Source organism: Natrix helvetica (genome assembly GCF_964273705.1).
Source record: "Natrix helvetica genome assembly, chromosome: 12".
Taxonomy (NCBI): Eukaryota; Metazoa; Chordata; class Lepidosauria; order Squamata; family Natricidae; genus Natrix; species Natrix helvetica.
The window spans coordinates 16095359-16119004 of NC_138556.1; the positions used below are offsets into that span (position 1 = coordinate 16095359).

Here is a 23646-nt window from a genome sequence, read left to right on the forward strand (position 1 = left end):
AGCGTGTAGCTCTGACTACATGAACATTGTTTATTCAACGTCAGTACTGGACTGGATAATTCATTCTTCCTCTTAATTTTTTCTTAAAATAGCCACAGATCTTTAGCGCTACAAAGAGAAACAGAAGTGTGAGAAATGTTGTTCTTTCTTTTTATTAAGTATTCTCTTTCACAAATTTTAAGTTTTCCCACTGCCTTATTACCATTGAATGCTATGGAGGTTGGGAACATGGATTTTATTTAAGAGAAAAGATAGTAGCTCCAACAATGGCTACTGATGCTTTCAAACTGGCACACAGTCTGCAATTTCTACACCAGAGCTCCATCGCTAAGTTTCAGCTCTTGGGGCAGAATTTAATTATGCGAAATTCAAAGAGCTGGCCTGCTATAAGCTTACAATGGCAACAGCCTCTCTCTCCTTTTCTTTCCACTGGGGACTTGACAGAACTGCCTGCCCTCTTTCAGAGAAAATGTAGACCTCTCAAAACAAAATAAAATAAAATAAGGGGGGGGGGGAGAGAAATATTGCAATCCAAAGTGCTTCTCATCCACCAGATAAAAGGGAAGGAGAGAGATTTGGAGGAAGAGGCTTCTGATGGCTCCTTTGTGCAGCAGCTGCTGTTGCCATGCAGTGATCCTTGTTGCTATGAAGATCTGTGTGTCAGACAATGGGCTCCCCCCCCCCAATCTTAACTGCAAGCCTCGCTGCTATTGGCTGAGACATTTCCCAGGTGAGTGGCAATGGTACTTCAAGCCTTAGATTTTGAAGGTGGCTGAAAGGGGTTTGCCTCCAACCTGGAGCAAGTCTGCGGCCATCAAAACCCCTCCTCCTCCTCCTCCTCCTCCTCTTCCATTAGTGGCTCCGCTCCAGATGGCATCCATCACAATTAAAGAGGAAATGGGAACCAGGCGGCTGGCAAGGCTGTGAGTTGGAGGGCTGCGTTTTGCTATAATTAAATCCATTAATGATCTCAGCAGATCAGAATGGCACGTAACAGAATTAGAGAAACTGCTACGATCGCCCTCTTAAATGTCTTTACAATATATCCTTGCTGTTATTCAGCATAATGCATTTCTGCAGGAGGCAGGTGAACAGAACAAGCAGTACTGTACTTAGAAGTCTGTTTGCTCAGCCAAAAGAGCAGATGGCCACGAAAAAGCTCTCTATGGAGCCGCAAGGACAAGTGGTGCAACTTGCACAGAGGTCAATAATTTCAGAAGAGACAAATTTAGCTGCTAAGAACTCTGAACCGGTGCTTGTTTATGCCCTTAGGAAACATTTCCATCCCTTTGCCCTTCTGCGTGACCAGGGGGTCCTTTAGAGTCAATTAAAGGACCCCCTGGTCACGCAGGGGTTGCTTGTACCTTTAAAATTTATATTGTTTTATTTGTTTCTTCGTTTGATTGCTTATTAGTAACCTATGACTATCACTAAGTGTTGTATCTTATGAATCTTGATGAATGTATTCTATTTTTTTTTCTTTATGTACACAGAGTATATGCACCAAAGACAAATTCCTTGTGTGTCTAATCACACTGGGCCAGTAAAGAATTATATTCTATTATATCAGGCAAAATTGTAAATCATCTCCTGAAATCCAAGTACCATTGTTAATTAGGCAGCCAGCACCTTGCCCAATACACAGTTAGAAAACACATACAGCAATAGAATAGTTCAAAATCGATCCAAAGGATGCAAAGACTTTGTGGTGAGGATTACATTATTTCTCTGACAGCATGAACCATGGCACAGCTGGAGTAATGTGGCAGACAAGAACTCTGCACGTTTACGTGAGTGCAGGCTAAAAATAGTTAAACACAATAACTTCTAGGTAAGATCTGAAATTACAGTTCTAGAAAAGGGTAATCCTGCAAACGCATTAGAGATAGTAACAGGCGGGAAAGGAGGAGTAGCATTTCATCTGCCTCCTGAAGTAGTTTGCTCTGAAACGTGTGTAATGTGCTCAGATCCTGATCAATATACAAACCTTCTTGACAATTTCAGGAGTTTGGCTAGTGCTGTGATGCTGGACCTATGACACGCATGTCACAGGTGGCACCCGGAGCCATCTCTGCGGGTGCACGAGCCGTCGCCCAGGTCAGCTCCACTGCGCATGTGTGCGTCTCCCGTCAGTTAGCCTGATTTTGGGGTCTCTGCTGGGAGACGCGTGTGCATGCGTGAGGGAGTGCGCGCACGTTTTTGGTGCGTCCACCCCACGCCCCGTTTTTAGTCCTGGGAGGCTTCAGGGAGGCCTGCTAGCACCACAACGGGGGTGGCGTGCGCATGCGTGGGAGGTGGGGGGGAAGCGTGCGCATGCATGGGGGAGCATTAGATCATGGGTGTCGGTGTGTGCGTGCATGTGAGCTTTTGGCGCTCGAGGGAAAAAAAGGTTTGCCACCACTGGGCTAGGATGATGGAGCTTGGGTTTTTTTTAGGATACAGGTACCAGTTCAAAACCTGACCAATTTGACAATGGATCGGGCCTTCCTCTCATCAACAGCCAGGGAATCAATATTTGGAACTGCTACTAACAACAAATAGTTAACTCAACACCTTGACTCAACACAACGTCTAACAGAGTTATCAAATGGTAAAAATAAGAACTATCTGGCAGGGTCACCTACTCATTAGAATGTTTTTAAGTTATAGTGAAAAAGAAAACAATCAGAGGAAATCCAAATATACCCGAGATGATAAAGCTGAGTGATGGGTTTTTTTTTATAATCAGTCAGCTTCTCCCAGAAGCTCCTGGAGATACAAGTGTGCGCACCAAGTAAGTTTGGAAAGAACATTTGTCAGCATGTCTTTTGTCTTTCCAAATTATAACCTCTCAGAATCTGTCAATTCCACTCTGACTGGCATCACATCAAAATGGATCAGTAACAGCCAAGGATATGTATTTTGCATCTCCGCAAGATGCTTCTTTGTATCACTCTCTCCAAAGATAATTGACTACCTCCCAATTGTTCCTGGCTCCTTGCCAAGGCAAATCATACCTCTTCAGAAGTTTCTAAAGGGGTAGCGGCAATAATCCCTTGCAGCAAAAGCAACCCAAAAAAGAGTTTTATGGTATCTTAGGAAGACATTTTTTTGTGGATCAGAGTCTGCCGAAGACACAGTGGAAAGAAAAGCTGGTGGGAGAGGACATTCTAGCTTAGGAAACAAAGGAGGGCCCTCATTCGTTTTTGAAACGGAAATCAAAAAGTTTCTCTCCAATTTAGAACATTTGTCCATCTTACGAACAATTTACACTGCGTTCAGAGGCGCAAATATTAAGACAGCTTAAGCTGAACTATGATTTGGAAAGATGGCTTTAGAAAATGCAAGGCTTTAAACAAAGGACTGATTCATGAATGAAACGAAGCTTCAAATCAATGCATTCATCTTTTCGACTCCAGAACGTGGAACCATTGTAATATTATACACGTGCAAACCTGCAACCTACAGTGGTGGTGTGATCTACTACGTTATATCGATCAAGTGGCCAGCACTGGTCTAAAACAAGTATACTGAAGGACACCTACCGTCTTCTGTCTCCTGCCACACGATGCCTTCCAGATTAACGCTGGTGCCAGGTTCACAGGGGCCCAGGCACTCTGGTTCAGTAGCTAGCGCCACATCACAGGTGTTCACCCCTACAGAGCGAGTGCGTACCATTATCTGTTCACAAGGTGATGAGATATCACTGTTAACAACGGGGACAAGAAGATGCAGTGGTAGCACTGCAGGGGTGGACACAGGAGACTCCATCTGGAAAAACAGAAAATGAAGCAGTCACAACTGAGGCATACCAACGATCGAGGGGTCCCTGGGTCCCACCACCACATGTATCTTCCCACACTGGGGCTCTTTCACAAGTCCTACCTTACCTTCACGATTGACTGTAGCAAGTTCTTACCTAGCACATTTATCAGTGAAGAACAAACAGGGGTGTCCAATCTGGATGACTTTAAGAGCTCATGCTGGCTGGGGAATTCTGGGAGTTGAAGTACACAAGTCTTAAAAGATTGGACACTCATGCTCTAGACCAGTGTTTTTCAACCTTGGCAACTTGAAGATGTCTGGACTTCAACTCCCAGAATTCCCCAGCCAGCGAATGCTGGCTGGGGAATTCTGGGAGTTGAAGTCCAGACATCTTCAAGTTGCCAAGGTTGAAAAACACTGCTCTAGACAGCCTGACTTGGCCATTTGTCTGAAGTGGTGTAGGGTTTCCTACACCTAAGCAGGGGGTTGGACTAGAAGACCTCCAAAGCCCCTTCCAACTCTGTTATTCTAAATTTTGGCTAGCTGTGGGAAAAAGCTTTCCCCCCCCCCCCCAAGAACACCTCCTCTCAGTTCATGACACAACTACATCCATTCTCCAGCACTTGCCTCTGTGCTATGCTGCCAAACCAAAGGATATTCATTTGGAGAGAAAAAAGAGAGATAGAAATCTAGGCAGACAAGTTTATTTACGTGTTTGAAACATTTATAGAGCTGCCTGTTTTATATCAAACTCTGGGCAGCTCCCAATGAAAATGCTTCGTGCATGTTTATGCCTGAGTTTTGCCCACTTTAGACATCGGATAGGATTTTAATAGGGAACAAATGTTCCTCCTTGATAATAGGATTCTTACACCCAGCAAACTAGCATCATAAACATATACAACTTTCTCATTGACACTCTAGGCCAGGGGAGTCAAACCCAAGGCCTGCGGGCCCAATCTGGGCTGTGGGGTGCTTAGACCTGCCCCGCGTGACCCTCCTGGGAATAGTGAAGGACCAGCCTGCGGTGCCTCTGCCAGTGAAAATGGAGCTCCATTTTCACTGGCAGAGGGCTGCCGGAGATCTCCTCAGCTCCGCCCGGACCACCACAAGTGACATTGAGCTGGCCATGCCCGCCCCAGCCATGCCCACCTGCCTCCCCCCCCCCCCCCCGAGGTCAAACACAACCCTGATGCAGCCCTCAATGAAATCGAGTTTGACACCCCTGCTCTAGGCTTTCCATCTAAGGGCACATATAAAAGTTCAATCTCAAAGCCTCTGTCTGGTGAGGGATTGGGGTTTCCTACGGAAAAGGCACTTGATGCCTGCCATCAAGTGTCCATATTGTTATTCACCCAACCCAGGAATCGAGCTGTATGCATACAGCGAAGCATTCTCACTCTCCCAATTTAAGCATCCACCAGAGAAAGTTGATAGATTTCTGGGCTGAAACCCGAGCTGCAGTGTAAGAAAGCTGGCTGCTCACCCAGAGAGCACTCCTCCTTCCATAAAACAAGGCTTCCAACTTGGCTATTGTTGTCCCTCACATCATCATCCGCTAATTCGAGAACTCCATGACATGTCACTCTGCAGTTAAGTGATGGTCTGAGTGTCTTTTGGGTAAGTGCAGACACATTCCAGCCAGGGAGATAAAGCCTTCAAGATGTCACTCTGGGAAATCTGCCCGCTTGCTGCAGATTGGAGCTTGGCTTTGGGGTTTCGGGTGAGCCCAGAGCTCACATCCCCTTTGCCAAAAGATAACCTGCATCCTCTTCCCCGTGAGCATTGGTGACCATAAAATCAGAGGTTATTTATGGAACACGGCTGCCAACAGCCACACACTCTCATTCAAACTCATTCTGTTTTTGAACGGTTGCCAGATCCTTGGTTGCTGCAAATTGTCTCTCTGCCTCACACACACACACACACAGAGCTAAACACTGTCTTTTTATGAAGTAATTAAACACAGTGAAATGGAGCAAGCTGAATCTTGCATGCTCAGTGTTGCTTGTCCAGAACATCCGAAGAGCATCTATGCATATATTTTTTTTGGTCTTTCTTCCTGCAAACATTTTTTTGAGGAGGGGAAGAGTTGCAGCCCTGATTTATTAAACCACTTCAACTGACAGGTACAGCCATGCCTAGAAGAAGATGGTAGAATTATCTTGAAGCCCGCCAGGGCCTCTGCTGGGCCAAGAAGAGGGGGAAACGCTTGTATTTATCCTTCGGTGCACACAATCTCATTAAATCTCTCCCATCACATAAGCAATAACTGAGGGAAACAGCTGTCTACCCTCTGGCAAGGTTCGGTGCCCAAGAATGTAGGCACTGCTCAGTTCTGGGAATGGATTTTCACTTCCAGTCAAGTTAACACAGCAGGGGGGGGGGGGGGAAATCACCCAGAGTGTCACTGCCTGCTTGCCTGCATTAGGCTCTTTTCCTTCTGTGTACATGTTTGCTCTGGACAGCTAGCCAAACAAAGCCGATCTTATCTGATCAACGTTTAATACTGTCTGCCTTTTTAATCTGTAGTGATCGAGCTGGCTATGTTTGTCCAGGCAGATAACAGAAGCTATACCCTGGGTTTTTTTTTCTTTCAAGGGCAGTAAGCCATACCTCAGATGTGCCAGCTCTCCCTGACATAAGCCCCCTATTTGCAAGGCGACCGCGTTCTTAGCATAACACAAATCTCCCTCTCTCCTTGAGTTTGCCTATGTGCATTTGTGTACATAAGGAGTGGAGTAACTTACATTTTGCTGTACAGGATCCTTGACTCTGTTGAGTGCCCTTGTGGAGGCATAGTAATGTCTTTAGCTTTCTGCTCCGCTTAAGAAGGGCACAAGGAGTGAAGGAGAAACATGGTGCCCTCTTCTCAGCTAAGCAGAAATTCTAGGCACTCCCAGCACGAAAAACAAGAGAAGTGGAGGCAGCCAGGCCCTTCACCCAAGTCAGAACACAAGAAACACATTATTGTAGCTTTATCATTGCTAAGATTCCGGAAACAGAAGTCAATCAATATTTATTTGATCAATGTCCAGCAAAATTTAACAGAACAAAACCAGAGTGATGCAAATAAATACAATAAGGTATTTAACAGTCCATGTATGTGAGGGTTTCCAGGCAAAGGAAGGCTGTATTAATCAAAGATGCCATACCACTTCCCTTCTTTAAAAAAAAAAGCAGCTCTGACAATACTGTAATAACTGAAGGAAGTAATTTTTTATTCTAACGCTACACACTGGATTGATTCTCTCATAAGGGCGCAGTAGGTGGAGTCCCAACATTGCCAGCTGAAGGTCAAGGTTTTACCACCAGAGAGAATAAAGGAGAGACTTCTGCTTGCTGTTTGGGACAGAAGAAAACAAACCTAATCACTTGCTCCAGGAATCTTTATTCTCTAATCCGGAGCAGATGTTCCTTCCTTCTCACGTATTACAGCAAAACATTTTGGCAAAGAACTAGGGGCAGTCAATTTGTTTTGGAAGATGGAAATTGGTTCACCACAACACTTCCCTGGAGGCAGAGCTGGGGCACTTCTTGGAAGTGTTTAAGAGTCAGAAAAGTTGCAGGTTTGCAAACTGTTCAGCTGCTCTTCTACTATGAAAGGTAATCAGTACTCGGCAGAAGAACGCTAATTGCTGCTCCAGCTTTGCTAATTATCATTTGGTCACGTCTGTAATCTGCATTATGCCACAATGCATAATAAGCAGCTTGCTGAGAACCATCTAATAAGTGAGACGCCTTTATGGGATTTCATAATTCACTCTGCAGTGGAACGAATGTACTGTCATTTATCAGCTGTCGGGGCACAGGAGGAAAAGGGGACGGTGGGTAGCTCAACCTTCCCTGCAGCTTTTGAAAAGATAAAAAAAAGAGAGAGAAAGCGGGGAGAGAGAGAGAGTGAGTTCTTAAAAAATTTATGACACTGACCAAAGGGGGGGAAAGGGAAAAGGAGTTGCTCTTCTATAATTGATCAAGTTTCTGCCTTAACCAAGAGTCTGAACTGCAAATGAGGATAGGATGTTTATCTAAACAAAGATATAGTTTGTGATTATATGAGAGAAAGTTTGTGACATCTTTAGAACTATCTATACTATAGCAGTTTTCTATATATATATGAGAGAAAGTTTGAGACATCTTTAGAACTATCTATAGCAGTGGTTCTCAACCTTCCCAATGCCGCGATCCTTTAATACAGTTCCTCTTGTTTTGGTGACCCCCAACCATAGAGGAGTGGTGTCTCGGTTCCTAAGACCATCGAAAATATGTGTTTTCTGATGGTCTTAAGCGACCCTTGTGAAAGGGTTGTTCGACCCCAAAAGGGGTCCCGACCCACAGGTTGAGAACCGCTGATCTGTAGCAAAGGTGGGTTGCTCCTGGTTCGGCCGAACCGGTAGTGGCATTTTGGCCTGGGTCGCAGAACTGGCAGCGATCCAGGCTGGCCACGCCCCTGAACCGGTTCCCTGGTCACCGCTGCCGGCATGTTGTTTAGTAGTGTGTGCGCATGTACAGTTCACTGTAAATTGTTATGTGCATGCGCGAAGAACAATTTACATTGAACTGAGCATGTGCGCGCAAAGCGTGCACAAAGCGAACTGGTAGTAAAACTGGGAGCAACCAACCTCTGATCTGTAATCCTGCAGTATAAGGACCTGCTGCTTTCTTTGAGTCCTACAATAAATAAACAACTTCTGATTAAACAAACAACACCTCAACAGTGCTCTATGTCATGTCTATCCTGAATACACTCGGCCAGCATTTATGATCTTTGTTAGGAAAAAAATACATAAAGCTTTAGATTTAGTCTGCCTTTAATAGTATATTTTTAAAAATTAGTTGCTTTTCTGTACACATTTTTGTTGTTTCCTGTTCCAGTTCTTTTCCTCCCTTTTTTGTGTGGCTTTTCCCCTGGCTATTCTAGAACAATAAATAAATAAATAGAAGATTCACATTGGCACTTGCAAAAGTAAGTTCTAGAGAAATGGTGTTATTTTTAAAGGGAGATGTCACATTACACAGTGTTTACTAAACACTGATGCTGAAATCTTTCATGAAGAATATTGGTTGCAGAAATGTAATGTATCTTTTTATTAAATTGCAGTTATGGACACAAAAAGCAGGCACCTATGGGATTGTAAATTAACTTTAATAATTAGTGTAGCTTACTCTTTTTTGTTCTGCCAAACGTCGGTGAGAAATTATGTTGCTAATAATTGGTTATTAACTGCCATTATATTTCGGTGATGTGATTTGAGGGTGCTCTGGGGATGGCAAAAAAAGGGGGGGTGTTGGAAGTGGTATAGGACTGGCAGTTACCCAGCTGCTGATAAAGTATGCTTTAAATAAACATTCCCCACCTTTCCCTTTCTTCCTGTTAAATGACAGTTATTTATTTATTTTTATTAGATTTGTGTGTCACCCATCTCATCTAGATGACATGGGGCTGCAGGATGCAAAATGGAATTGTTACATGCCTAAGCTGTCATACGCATATATCTATAATTTGCATTCTGCTGCAGTGCTCTTAACAATTCACTGCAGCGTTTTTAGATTTCAACTTTAATGTGAGTTACAGCCAACTGAAGGGAGAGAAAGCCCAGGGCATTAGGATACTATTTGCTGTCTGTAAGAATCAGATGGGGGCATTTCAAGATTAAGTAAACATCAAAGCACCAAATGTACCTTCAGTGCCTAACATTTACATTGCCTCCTCTGAACTTAGTCCCCCTACAGATACTGTATGTGAGATCAATATTCTCATGTCTCTGTATATTTTTCTCTATTTAATACAGACAAAGCCAATTTATTAAATCAAAGAACCTAGCGGTGACACTAGTGACAATGCGAGTTGCCTCGTGGAAAGTCTGATGTTCGAACACATTTGGTCTAATCGAGAAGGTATATTTAAGAATGCTAACCCCTCATATAATATCAATTTAGCATACTGGCGACATCATGTACATACTATTTCTCATTAAAGAGATTACAGAGTACATTTTGCCAGGGATGGTAACAATTCTTAGCTTCGGCAATTTTTTAAAAATGATGAAGTTTGAAATATTACATATAGCAACAGGCAGGGGAGATACAGCGCAACTTTAAAACAGTCAAGGACAGTCAGTCCTTCAGGACGGAAGAACGTGGCATGCCACCTGAATTATTCAATACGAGTCCTAGCGAGAAGTGAATGAAAAGCTGATAATTTCCTGATGGTTACTGAACTATAGATATCACCCCCTTCTAGAGGTGGGTTACCAATTTTTTTTTACTAGTAGTTTGGGCACTGCCATGTGTGACGCTTCTGTGCAGGTGGGCGGAGTCTCCCGCCACCGCTAGTACCGGTTCAGATGAACCGGAGCAACCCACCACGGTCCCTCCCCAAAATCTGCAAATTTTGGAGTCGTGATCAAATCCATAAGGAACTGCAAAGATTCAACAACTTTATTCATAATATGAATACAATGTGTATTGCAATGTCAAAAATGCTCATGGCAAAATTTCATGCATTTCCATCCCCCCCTCAATTAAAAGTTAAATGTAGCTCACTTACAGAACATGATGACAAGATGTCTTATCACACCGGCACCTGTGGGTGGTACAAGAGCTGTGCATGACTCTGTCAAGCTGTGTCTTAAGATGTACATATTCCAACTGTCACTGTCAAGAATACCCTGTACTATCATTCTTATGTGTGGCAACACCATCTTACTGTGCGATTTTAAACATTGTGCTTTTATTTTAAAAGGATACGGAATAAAATATGCCTTCATAGATTCTTTTCCTGGCAAATACTTTCTCTCCGAAGCACAAATAGACAACCCTTAATTAAAAAGAGTTACCCTTTTAAAATCTTATTTACAGCAGGCTCTGCGAACACTTCCACCACATCTCAAGTTGAAATTGTGTTTAATTGTGATACATTTCTTCCTTCTCATAATAAACATCGCAAACAAGATGGGAAATTATTCACATCAAAAGTATGTACTTCCCTATGCATATTTGTTTATTATATTGACTCCAACGTCATAGTACTTCCTACAGAAACTGCCAAGATGGTCAAGCACTTCTCATTTTATTAAATGGCTTGTAAATATTACTTAATCAAGGCAAAAGCAATTAGCGTTGAGGTGACTGAATCTTGATAATCAATTTTATCCATATTCTAACAGCTATGTTGATTACCGGTAAATATAGTTCAATATACAAACAGTAAAAGGTGCCTACAATACTTTTTGTGTAAACTACACTGACAAGTAAATGTAAACATGTAGCTTCTTAATATAAAACCGCTATTTAGTATTCCATAACAAAGCTCCAAAATTTAATTTTAATTAACAGAGTCCTATTAATTTTTAACAGATTGTTGCAAATCAAAGTTAAATATGGGCACGTGAACTGCCAATGTGTGTGTATGTACAGTATGTGTGGATATAGATATGAATGAAAAGCTAACACCTGAATATTGGCAGGCTGTATGACATTCCTACCACATTAGACTCCAGAATGACAACACTGAAGAGATTACAACAAACATTTTGCTTTTTATTCAAGCCTACAAGAGATGGCCTCAATTAGAAAATGATGTTTTTCCCCACCTTAGCATTACCAACATTCTCCCTAGCTCAGGGGTGTCAAACTCAAGGCCCGGGGGCCAGATCCGGCCTGTGGGATACTTGGATCTGGGCCATAGTGCTTCTGGCAGCGAAAATGGAGCTCACAAGGGCTGCGGGAGGACCTCCCAAACTCCGTTTTCGCTGGGAGAAGGTTGCAAGAAGCCGTCGCAACCTAAAACAAAGCTCAGGAACCCATTTTCGCTGGTGGAACCCTCAGGCCACCACAAGCACAAGTGACGTCGAGCTGGCCATGTCCACCCTGGCCACACACCACCTGACATCCCCCCCCCCCGAGGTCAAACACAATCCTGATGTGGCCCTCAATGGAATCGAGTTTGACACCCCTGCCCTAGCTGGTCCATCTGCAGACGCTATAAGGAATGTATTTGGAGACATTTCTGTCTCCACTGTCATATTTAGGGATGATAAGGTCATTTCAGGCAACACATTTGGACCAGTCTTCGGTTAATTGGCATGACTAGAGAGTGATCATTTTGCAAACTTTCAGCAAGGCAAAGACGATTTCCACCATCTGTGTGTATCCAGGGCGTGGTATCCAGATTCTTTTTAAAGCTTGGCTAACAGCCCTGGGGTGATTTCTTCGTTGCTGCAACTAGAAACCACATATGCTTATCGGGAACTAGAGCCATCCTTTTCCTCTGTGTGAGGAGTTACAGTTGTACACATTTAAAGTGTTTGTTTGTACTCTCCTGGAAGGCTTATTATATTCCTTGAAAATGTTGTTCTTTGTCCTTCTTGCTTATAAGACCTATTGCTCCATAACTCTTGCTTTTACGACTTAAAGGAACAGTGTGAAAGTAGCTGCACACCTGGAGAACATACATTTTGACACTGAGTACTGGCTCAATGTTATCGAACACCACCAGGGAAAATCAAAGAGATGGAAAAACACAGTAAAAAGGAAGCAAAAAATAAGCACAAACTACTTCCAATTCCTAAAAGGGCAGGACAAAGGGGTTAGCTTAACGCATTGTCTCTAACTCTGGCTTTTTAAAAGAAATCATCACTGGATTACGAGCAAAGAAAAAAAAATCCAATTTATATTTCAAAAGTGGCTTAACCGTTTCAAGCTGAGCTTAACCCAGCACAAAAGATAAAATGTGATGAACAGACTGGCTGTGAGTCACACAGACTAATCCACTATGAACACAGGTTGAGGGCTGTTTCTAGAAAGAATCTTCTTTTTCTAGTTCTACAAAATTAATACTTGAAAACTTTCTTTTATGATTTGCTCTCCATTAACTATAGGTAGTCCTCAACTTACAACAGTTCATTTAGTGACCATTCAAAGTTACAACGGCACTGAAAAAAATGACGTATCACCATTTTTCACTGTTACGACCGTTGCTGCATCCCCATGTCACATGATTTACATTCAGATGCTTGACAACCGACTCACATTTATGACGGTTGCATTGTCCTGGAGTCATGTGAGACCCTTTTGCCACCTTCTGACAAGCAAAATCAATAGGCAAATCAGACTCACTTAACAACCGTGTTGCTAATGTAAGAACTGCAGCGGTTCAGTTAACAAATGTGGCGAGAAAAGTTGCAAAACGGGGCAAAACTCAACAAATTTCTCACTTAACAATGCAAATTTTGGGCTCAATTGTGAGGACCGTCTGTAAGCTGGAGAGTACAATGTAATTTCATGCATTTCTTATTTCTTGTATCTTCCATTTTCTTTAACTATCAAGTATTTTTTTGAGAGTAAAAGGACTATACTCACCTCTCCCATTAATTCATTCTCCAGAAAAGCTTTACACAGCTGGAAGCTTATGCTATATTAGCTAAAAAGATTAGCTATTTTCCAAACATAAAACCAGGTTTTTATAAATATGTTTGGCAGAGTGAGTATGAGACCATCCAAGGCAATAATCTGTCCCTCTTTTAAGCAAGTCACAATGGTGGTTTTAGTATTCATCATCCTGAGTGACCTTTACTGGGCTTGGAAATTAGATTAAGTCTATCTTCTACTTCGAATAGAGCAGCAGTCATCAACTGGAAGTCCGCGAGAAAATTTTGGTGGTCCGCAGAAAAATTATTTGCATTTTTTATATTGGACTAAATCAGGGGTCCTCAAACTACAGTCCCTGGGTTGGATGCAGTGAACGCTTGTGTTGCTGCAGAGAGTCTCCCACTTCTGGATCTTCCTGTGTGGTTCGGAGAGGGGCAGAAATTCTCACTTGGGTTATGCTTCAGCCTCCTGGTGCGGAGCTTTAGGCGAAGGCTGGAGGGAAGCACCGTTGGTGGCGAAGAGCTGGAGGGCCTCGTTCCAGTGGGACTGCATCATGGCCTGGAACTGGCTGACTATCTCAGCCTGCTGAGCCTCCAGGCGCCTCTACCTGGCCTTGCACTCCCACAGGTCTTCCCTCAGCTTGGAAAGCCTAAACTCATAGTCCTCAGTGAGGTGCTTCTGCTGAGCCTCCTTCTCGGTCAGATCCAATTTGAACTGAGCCAGCTATTTTGCCAACTCTTTCTCATGGTGGCTGCTTAGCTCCAACAACTGCTTCCTGTTGGGGCTTTATGGAGCCCGGGCGGGCAGGTGAGGAGTGGCTGGGAGGGGAAGGGCGAGTAGAGGCCAGCGAGGCACCCCTCAACGTGAGTGACATCGAGTTGGCCACACCAAAAAGGTTAGCCATCACTGATCTATACCATTTTACCATCCTAATCTATATACTTTTACTATCTTAAATTAAAAAAGAAAAAAATATATAAGAATCTCCTCTTAGTTTCACTGCTCAGTAGGAATTTGCACATTGACTCTTTATCTGCTTGGGTAAATATCGCAGCACTTCAATCAACTTCAGAGTCCTGAGTTATTGAGATAAGGACACTGATATCCTGGCACCATGGAATCCTGCCTTGCCCTCGATGAAGTGATCTTTGTGCAGACACGGAAGTGAAAGAATCACAAGCTGTAGAAGTTACATTAATTTAGGCAAGTCAACTGTCATTGGAACTTGACATTAACTTTTATCTGTACAAATGTTGTTTGGAAAAAATATTCAGTATGCAGATTTCAACGTTGTTTTAAAAAAATCTCTCAAGATCACATGATGAGCAGATGTTTAAGAAGTGTATTTTGGGAATTTAGAATCTGTTTTTCTTTAATTCTGAAGGGTTTGTTTCAGTGGTGAAATTCAATTTTTTTTACTACTTGTTCTGTGGGCGTGGCTTGGTGGGTGTGGTGTGGCTTGATGGACATAGCATGGTAGGCGTGGGAGGGGAAGGATACTCCAAAATCTCCAGCCAGAGATGGCATTTGCCGGTTCTCCAAATCACTCAAATTTTCCGCTACCGGTTCTCCTGAACCTGTCAGAACCTGCTGGATTTCACCTCTGGTTTATTTAACAAAAATAAAAGGAAAAGAAAAAAGGAAAATGTTTTAACTTTTGCTAAGAAGATGGATAATGGCATCCCTATTTGGAGAGGCATATTATTTGCAGCTTCAACATATGCAAAGCACCAACTCAATCATTTCCAGCAGGTCTGCTCATCCAACACTTTATATAATATGGCTGAATAATCATTTCACAAACTAATAGTGCAACTCCACTAACCGTACAGAACAACCAAGCACAAAAATCTCATGTGAGTTGTTCGGTCACAGTGTGTCCAAAACCAATAAAAATACGAGTTGCTTTTCTCTAGGATCACAAAGGGCTTTGGGGCTCCCAGAAGAAAGATGATCTGATTGCAATTCACTGCAGATAGTTTTCCTATCACTTGTTTGCAGTGTGTGACTTTGCCACCCACAAATTCTGAATGTAATGTTTGCACTTCTTATTTGCTTGCAGTGCAAAGAGGGAGTTACATGGATCACAGCAAATTATAGCTTTCTGAGAAGCAGGCGCCTTTCTACACATTAACCAATTTTCATTCTCCGTAAGAATGGAAGCCATTTCAAATTTTCAGCCGTGCAATCCTGCCTACGTGAATCACCATCTCTTCGTATTAATGACAATCCCCTTTGGTATTGAGAGGTCAAGAACACTCACTAGCAACTCAAAGGTAAAAATCACTGCCTTGAAATGTGCATGGTTGGTTTTGTTTTTTTGGTAATCATCTAAACTGAATGCCAGGAAGGATTGAATGATAGACGTTTGCCCCAAACAGGAGAAACAAAACAAAATATACACCAGGATTATCAAGAGATAAATTCAGGACAAAAGAAAAGGGGAAAAAAAATTTCAGGATCACCTATCAAAGAACCAGAGATGAGGTGAGATGGATCACATTTTATGCAGCACTGCAAAAGCAGTCCTGTTAAATCAGATCAACAGTCTATCTCCGTGATGGCGAACCTATGGTACGCGTGCCACAGGTGGCACACAGAGCCCCCTTTGTGGGCACACCAGCCATTGCCCCAGCCTAGCTCCACTGCACATGTGCTTGCACCTCCCTCACTGGCCAGCTGATCTTTGGGTCTCTGCCGTGCATACGCCGGGGGCAGGACACATGTGCGGGGGGTGCTCGTATTGCATTTTGGGGCCTCGCATAGCGCCTCCGTGCCCCTTTTTGGACCTCGAAGGCCTCCTGCACCAACCTGGCAGCCAAAAATGGGTGGGGGGAGGGACGCATGCGCAGGAGGGGGCAGAGGAGCGCAGGGGGGGAGGTGTTTGGCACATGACGACAAAAAGGTTAGCCATCACTGATCTGTCTTGTCCAATATCTTGTTTCCCCACAATTGTTGCACTCTAAAAGAGGAAGGTGGTTTCCCACCTGGCTACAGGTTAGTGCTCACACCAACAGGTTTTATCTTCTCTCATTTGGTCTGACTCTTTATTAAAGTCGTTAAAACTAGCAGCTACTATCATTTCTCACAGTATGAAATTCAGCAGAATTAATTATGAGATGAATGATGAAACACACTTTCCTTCTGCTGTCTGCCATCTACGGTCAATCAGGTTCCATTCCGCCATTTCATGAGATCAACGGCAACTTGGCATCCTCTCCTCAAAATTCTCTTCTTTATGACATTCTACCTTGTCATTATGCAAGAAGGTGCCTAATTTGCTTATTCACTTCACCCCTATTTTTATTCTTTCAAAAAATGTCAATAGAAGTAGAGCAGAACAAGGTACACCAGCAAATTCATGGACATTTTCATAGAGTAGCCTGCAATTTTAAGCCTCTTACGTAAAACAAGTTGCTGCCTAACTATCTACCAAATAAGTGCATACAAGTAGCCCTTGACTTACAAACATTCATTTAGTGATTGTTTGAAATTACAACAGCACTGGGGAAAATCACTTGGGGATAGCAGGCAGGTGAAGGTACATGTATTACAATAAAGTATAATAATCCCAAATGTAGAAGGGAGTACAGCTATAAGAAGGTTCACCTGATAATTTCATGCATTTTTATTGGCTGCTTAAGGAATGTATGGATATTCTATCTGGAGCCTATGTTTTGAAGCTGGACTACTACTTATTTCTGCAGCTACGGGACTCTAAATAGCTAATGCCACTCAGATCCCACTAGGAAAATTACAGTCAGGAGTAAAGAATGTCAAACATAGGAATATTTGCAATTAACATCCACTGCTTGACTCACTGTAACTGCAGTTCACTCTTTCCTGTATGGTTTAATAGCTTCTGCTATTGCTCCTTCTTGATTTACTATGTTAAAAGCATTTATTGCACCTGTTGTAATTTCTCCATGCTCTAATTCTTCCCGGTTAGCTGCATAGTACACCACTTGCAGAGGGCTGGTACGTACATTTGTCACAGTCTTGCTCCTAACCAACCCTACCAAACAAACACCGCCTACTACTGTATTTCAGAACAGCACAATAAGATGATGTGCTTGCCAATTTAGTGCTGGCAGTGGCCTTTTCCCCTAAAGCTGGAGCTAGGCTTCAGAATTCTTGAGAAATTAAGAGATGGAGGGAGGACAGGATTGTCCTGGACCTTGTACAAAAATGTACTGAAGGAATGTTGTCTTTTTTAAAGACCAGGATTTGCCAAATGTATGAGTTATTGGATTTTGATTAAAAGATGCAAGGAAGGAAGGATATGAAAAATCACAACATTCTGTTATTATTCTGCTGTGAATGAGCAAATGTGAATTATTATTTTTTGGCCCTTCTTGCTACGAGAACTTTTTGAATACACTGAATCCCTACATTATCTAAGCTATTTACTCCATCAATATTGGACCTTGGAATTTATCCAATACAACCATTATATAACAAGATACAAAATGGAATAATTCATCTATATGCTTGGTTTTTCCATTTCACTTGCCCAGCCTGGAAATGATCAGAAATTCCATTTAACCTTTCCAATTCTTCTATTCTCAGAATGAACAATCAACACCATCAAATTCTAGCTTTATAATCTTCTCTGGCTTCTCAGAAAAACAGCAAGACAAAGTACACTTAGCACAAACCAAGAAACAAAAGTATAATTACTTGCAGTTTGGTACGGACTATCAGAAAACTAGGCCTTTTCCAATTTTATTACAACCAAATATATGATATGCCATTCTTGTTCTGCCTAAATAGAATATCATCTGAAAAATTTACTGCATATAATGAAACAGCAATCTGTAAATGTAAACAATAAACAGGGCTATAAAAATGTCTAGGGTCAGGCAATCAATTACCCAAAAAGTGCTTGGATAGGGGAATAAGCACACATATTTCTGGCCACAATTTGACTAAACAAAAACTTTTTAAATAGTTTCAGTTCCTTGTTGTTTTCGTTGCAAATCGATGGCAATGGATTCAATGGCAAAAAAACAAAAACAAAAACATGTAGTTACACATTATTGTTTCATAAGCAATACCACAAGATGATTGCCAGGAGTAAGAACTTATTGATAGAATTCCTTTTACCAGGGATTAGGGTAACCACTCACACACAGCATTAATTAAATATGAATTCAGAGCACTTATAAAAGATGCAGATTTTTATAGATATCAACAATCTCAACTCCAACCAAGACACTCTTTTCAATATCTTATTCAATTGGATAAATCAGTCACACAAATACAGCTAAGAGACTCACCACCCATTCTGGTCTTTGACCAACAGAAACAAAGCCACTAGGATTAGGATAACAGTGCTATTCTACAGCCATAATGGCGAACCTATGGCACACGTGCCACAGGTGGCACATGGAGATGACAGCCGGCACGCGAGAGGTCATCTGCAGTGCGCATGTGTGCGCCGGCCAGCTGCTTTTCAGCCATTTCCAAACTTCTGGGGGGGGGGGTTGCATGCATGCACATGGAGGGGCGCTCTGCATTCTGGGTTCTGCATTCTATCGCACGTGCGTCCTCGCATTTTTGGCACCCAACAACAAAAAGGATAGCCATCACTGTTCTACAGACTGGGACACATTACCAACAACTGTCTCTCAATGATGCATTGTCAGATTGTTGTACGGTTTATTTAGCAAGGAAAACCAGAACAAAGCAAATAACATAAAATCAAACATCCCCAAACTTTAGGAAATTGGGTAACTTTCCTGTGCTTCATCGTTCAACTTGTTCACAGAGTGCAGGTGGGTAATATTTGCAACCGGATCGTTGGGTGTGGTTTAGATTAAGCACTAGCAGCCTGTACAGTGTAGCAGTCTGCAAAACTCCTTCCTCCGCCAATAGGTCCTTACTTGCTCCTTGCGAACTACTTCCCAGAATGGTTTGATGGACGTGTTCAGCAAGGATCCAAGCACATGGACATTTGGAAAGATGCTGCACTCTGGCTGTAAAAAGCATTTTTAGAATTAGAACACGGAGAACTTTAGCACAGCCAGTGCTTGGAAAGAATGTTCACAGGCTTTTTCCATGATTTTATACCAAGGAACAAACCATATTTTTCTAATCAAGGAGTTGCCTGCTCCTAAGTACAGTGACTTGGACAAGACAGAAGCTTGTAGTTTGCAATTGCGAAGAGAGCTTTCTTGATCTATCACGTTTCATGAGAGATACAAAAATCTATGTGGTGCTAGGATTCTTTTTAACCTAGAGGGTCTTACCCGTGAAAAAGAACTCTACTCCTAAATGGCAGGGCGTTCATTCCAAAGCACAGAGAAAAGAAAAAAAGAAAAGAGAGTACAGTAGCTTCCATCTGTTCAACAGATGTGAAGGGATGATTCCATGAACAAAGAACAGCAGAAACTAAGCGTGTGGCTCACAGTTATAGCAAGTTGTTGCTCTCATTCATATCCACAGGATATTCAGATTTTGCCATTAAAGGAAAGATATAAAGCAAAATGGAATTCTTTTCCAATCTGAGGAATCCACTATTCTCTTACCTACATGCTAACTGTATTTGATAATATATCTAGTCAACTCCAGAATTCTGAATGCATCATTACAGTTTCTAAGAACTTTGACCTACCATTGTTGAAAAAAGTTTTAAAATGATTAACAATAAAGCTCTAGTATTTCTCAAATACCTGATTGAGGATCGAAAAAGAATAGAGTTTTAACAAGCAATCGGTATTAAAATAGCAACAAGCCTTTGTAGGCCACCATGCTGTATGAATGGAGTGGAATAAATAGGATGACAGGTGAAAGACAGGCAATTTGAATAGATTGGAGATATCAAAGGACTAAGCAGATGATTGAGATCTGAGACTGCATTTACAATGTCAAGGCAAGATTTTAAATTACAATCTAGTTTGAAAAAGTCAGAGTTGCAAGGTTTATACACAATAGTACACCAAAGTTTTATATCTTACTAAACCAAACAAAAAGTCATATTATGGCTAGGTATGATATCAAGATATTTTTAAAATGAGAGAGATTCACATTTATTGGAAGGTTGACAACATCACACTGCACAATATTGTCTGCAATCCTTCACAGTGCTTCAGTCAGTAGAAAGAAAAATAGTTTAGGGAAACATTCATTCTCCTTGCACATATGTGTTAGTCATTCCTGACTCTACGGGGCGGTGCTCATCTCAATTTCAAAACCGAAGGGCCAGTGTTATCTGAAGACGTCACTGTGGTCATGTGGCCAGCATGACTAAATGCCAAAGGCGCACGGAACACTGTTACCTTCCCACTAAAGGTGGTTCCCATTTTTCTACTTGCATTTTTTATGTGCTTTCGAACTGCTAGGTTGGCAGAAGCTGGGACAAGTAATGGGAGCTCACTCCATTATGCAGCGCTAGGGATTGCTGAACTGCCGACCTTTCTGATCGACAACTCAGCATCTTAGCCACTGAGCCACCGCATCCCGTCAGGATATGTATTCAGTACAATTAATAGAATGTGCTTCCAAGTAAAACGTGGTAAATCAGATTCATCAAGTTGACTACAATAAGTATCTTCTATGAAATATGCATGGCATTAGCAATATTTCTAGAAGTGTACAACCTAAGAAAATTATTGTAGTTTTTCTGTTTTATTGTCACAATTTATTTGTGCTTTCTGCTTAAACTTCTGGATATGCAGCATAAGGAGTATGTGTTAAGATGAAATAAATGTTTCTGAAACTGTCTTCTCCGATGTTCTTCAACTGTAGATTTGAATTCCCAGAAACCCTTGGCAGCATGTTTATTTGAGGGAAAGGATGCTTTAAAATATCCAAGATGAATCCTGATTATAAGTCTTGAAACTCCATCAAGCATGTTATACATACTGATTGTAATAAAAATATAGGAAGCATCAGAAGAATACAAAAACGCACAAATAATTTATTTATTGAATGTCAGTTTTGTGGACACACAATTCCACTTTGGTTAAGTTTCCCTGGATTATTCTAACCTTCTAAATGGTTTAGAATGAATCGAGAAGACTGTGAATGTATTAAGCTACTCAATATAAGATTCATTCAGCAATTGCTACTTGAGGCAGAAATGCCAAGAATGTCTCTGCATTGCAAAACCTATCAGACTGGCATGACACAAAGGAACATCAATTGGCAGACCGACTGGCACCACACTATGGTATCTGGGTGTTTTGTTTAGGAAGTATTTATCTGCTGGACAGAGATTGACAACCCAATTTCACTATTTTTTTAGATGAAACTAATGTTTAAATCCTGTTTCAAACAAATCCACATTTAGCATATACAATAGAGAATGAGCCCAAAGTAATTCAGCTCTCTGAGTAGCTTTCAGTTCTGTAGCTGCAAAGGAAAAACCTGCTTTCGTATGTTAATACTTGCAGCATTCTTATATTTGAATACAACCCAAGATGCAGATAAGAGAGATAAGGTAGAAAGTACACGATTAAAATTGTTATTTTTGCATTTAACATTTCTTTCTTTAAAAGAGCAAAGCTGCATCCATCCACCTCCCCTTGTTCATTTCCAGTAGACCCAGAGGAAGCTTTATGGCCAATATTCTGTTAAGGTATTGAAATGGATGGAGGCTCCATCATGGAACACAGAATCAAAGGTTCCCTATTAATAACAGGAAAACCTCCATTTCCTTAGGTGTAGTTGTCTGTATTATGTACTTGCTATTATTCCCCTGCTCAGTGGCTTGCCAGAGCTTTTCAGCTGCAGCCGTTAGTTTCTATGAATTTGCTGCTTTCCCTGCCAACCCAGGGCTGGCCCATTTCCCAGGCACGGGCAAAGGCACCAGTTTTCCCCTTCCATTTACTGACATATCAAATCCTTCAAAATTACCTCCTCTGGCAAACGGACCTGAAAAGCAGAGCAAACGCCATCTGCCTTAATGCCTGCTAGGAGTGTCCAGAGGCTTTAAATCAACTAAGCAATACCTTTAGGGGCTTACTAATACAAGATGCAGATGGGTACCGAACCGTACTAACAAACCTGGAAAACACCAAAAAGGAAAAAGATCGAAAATGTTCTTTTGTGGAAAGACAACAAAGTTTCAAGCTATCACTAAATACATCCCATCTTAAATAATAGAATGAAGACACTAAGCAAGGTTTCAGAGCTCCTTTGGAAAGCAGTCAAATAATCCATTTTTTCTTCTTCTTCAATCTCTTTTATTTCATCTCAGTATTCTGGCTTGTCTAGAAATTAAATAAAAGTTAAAGTTGTGTCCTGATACACAGGGGAGTTTGACTCAACACACAACTTTCCATCTCCCAGGGAAGCTACAATGTGCAATACCTGATTACTTATTTCTTAAGACATAGTTGGCCCACCAAGACTAATATGAGGCCCAAGGGTTCTTCTTCTATCTCAAAAACCCAACATATGTCACATATGCAGAAGACAGCTAAAGAAAAGAAGACTCTACTATGAAGTTTAAGACTGAGACCTGTTAGCAGTGGGGCATCTTTAGTGCCAACTACCCCAAGGAGAATATACATATTTTTAAATTATCAGATGCTCTAGTCTATTACGTCATGGAGGGTTTTTAAAAAAAAGAGAAGCATAAAAATATATTAGATATGCTTTAGGAAGCCTTATTTTGAACAAGTATTCTTTTGACCATGCTATATTAAACCTTTCCTTGACAATTAATATGTTATCTTCACATTAAACCATAAACAACTGCTTTAATAGCTTAATGTACTTTATGAACCAAGTAATCACAATAAGCCACAATGCTTTTTTTTTTGTTTAGTGTGCTGTGTGAACCACTGTAGTTTACCATGTTTGATGTTTTACCATCCGTAATAACCACTGCCTGAATGTGATTTAGGGGGTAATTAATTAATTACAAAGATGCCAAATGCCAATTAATTAATTAACTACAAAGATGCCAAATGTTTTACTTTTTTTGCTACGAGAACAGTGGTAATCTTAGCGGCACCACTGCCTTTCTTGTTTGGCCTAATGGAGATAAAAAGCAGAATAAGGTATAATGTGTTTGGCTCATCTTATTGCATAAGCAAAAATAATTCTCACTGAATGAGTTTCTTCCACTCACACAGTGTATTTCTCAATTATAATAAGCCTCCAGAAAAAAAAAGCAACTCATCTCGAACCTATGGCATCTCATGGTTAATGGTACATGCCTCTATACACATACTGGGTACCAGTGGTGGGTTCCATACCCCGGCTCAGCCGGTACGCTGCGCATAGGGCCAGGCATCCTAGATGGGCATATGCGCTGCATGCGCACGCCACTGCCCTACGACACCCAGCTGCTCGGTGGAGGCCACACAAGCGCCGCACGCTGTACATGCGTGGGCAATGGGCCACTCGCGGTATAAAAAGCCATAGAAAGTGGGCGGACGCCACCGTACCGGTACGGTGGCTGCTGCCCCTGGCTACTACCAGTACGGCTATACCGGGCCATACTGTTCGGAACCCACCACTGCTGGGTACCAAAAAATAGAAGCCAAAGCACCAGATTTTGGCCTTCCTGGATGGCAC

The 23646-nt window shown here is 41.8% G+C and overlaps 1 protein-coding gene across 2 annotated transcripts in view; it reads right to left on the reverse strand.

The window, feature by feature from the left end:
• ZNF609 (zinc finger protein 609) overlaps positions 1-23646 on the reverse strand; it is a 69789-nt gene that overhangs the window by 15234 nt on the left and 30909 nt on the right. For both annotated transcript variants that reach the window (XM_081964446.1, XM_081964447.1), the window contains exon 3: positions 3525-3750. In XM_081964446.1, the coding sequence (XP_081820572.1) occupies positions 3525-3750 (226 nt within the window). The remainder of the gene's footprint in view (positions 1-3524; positions 3751-23646) is intronic.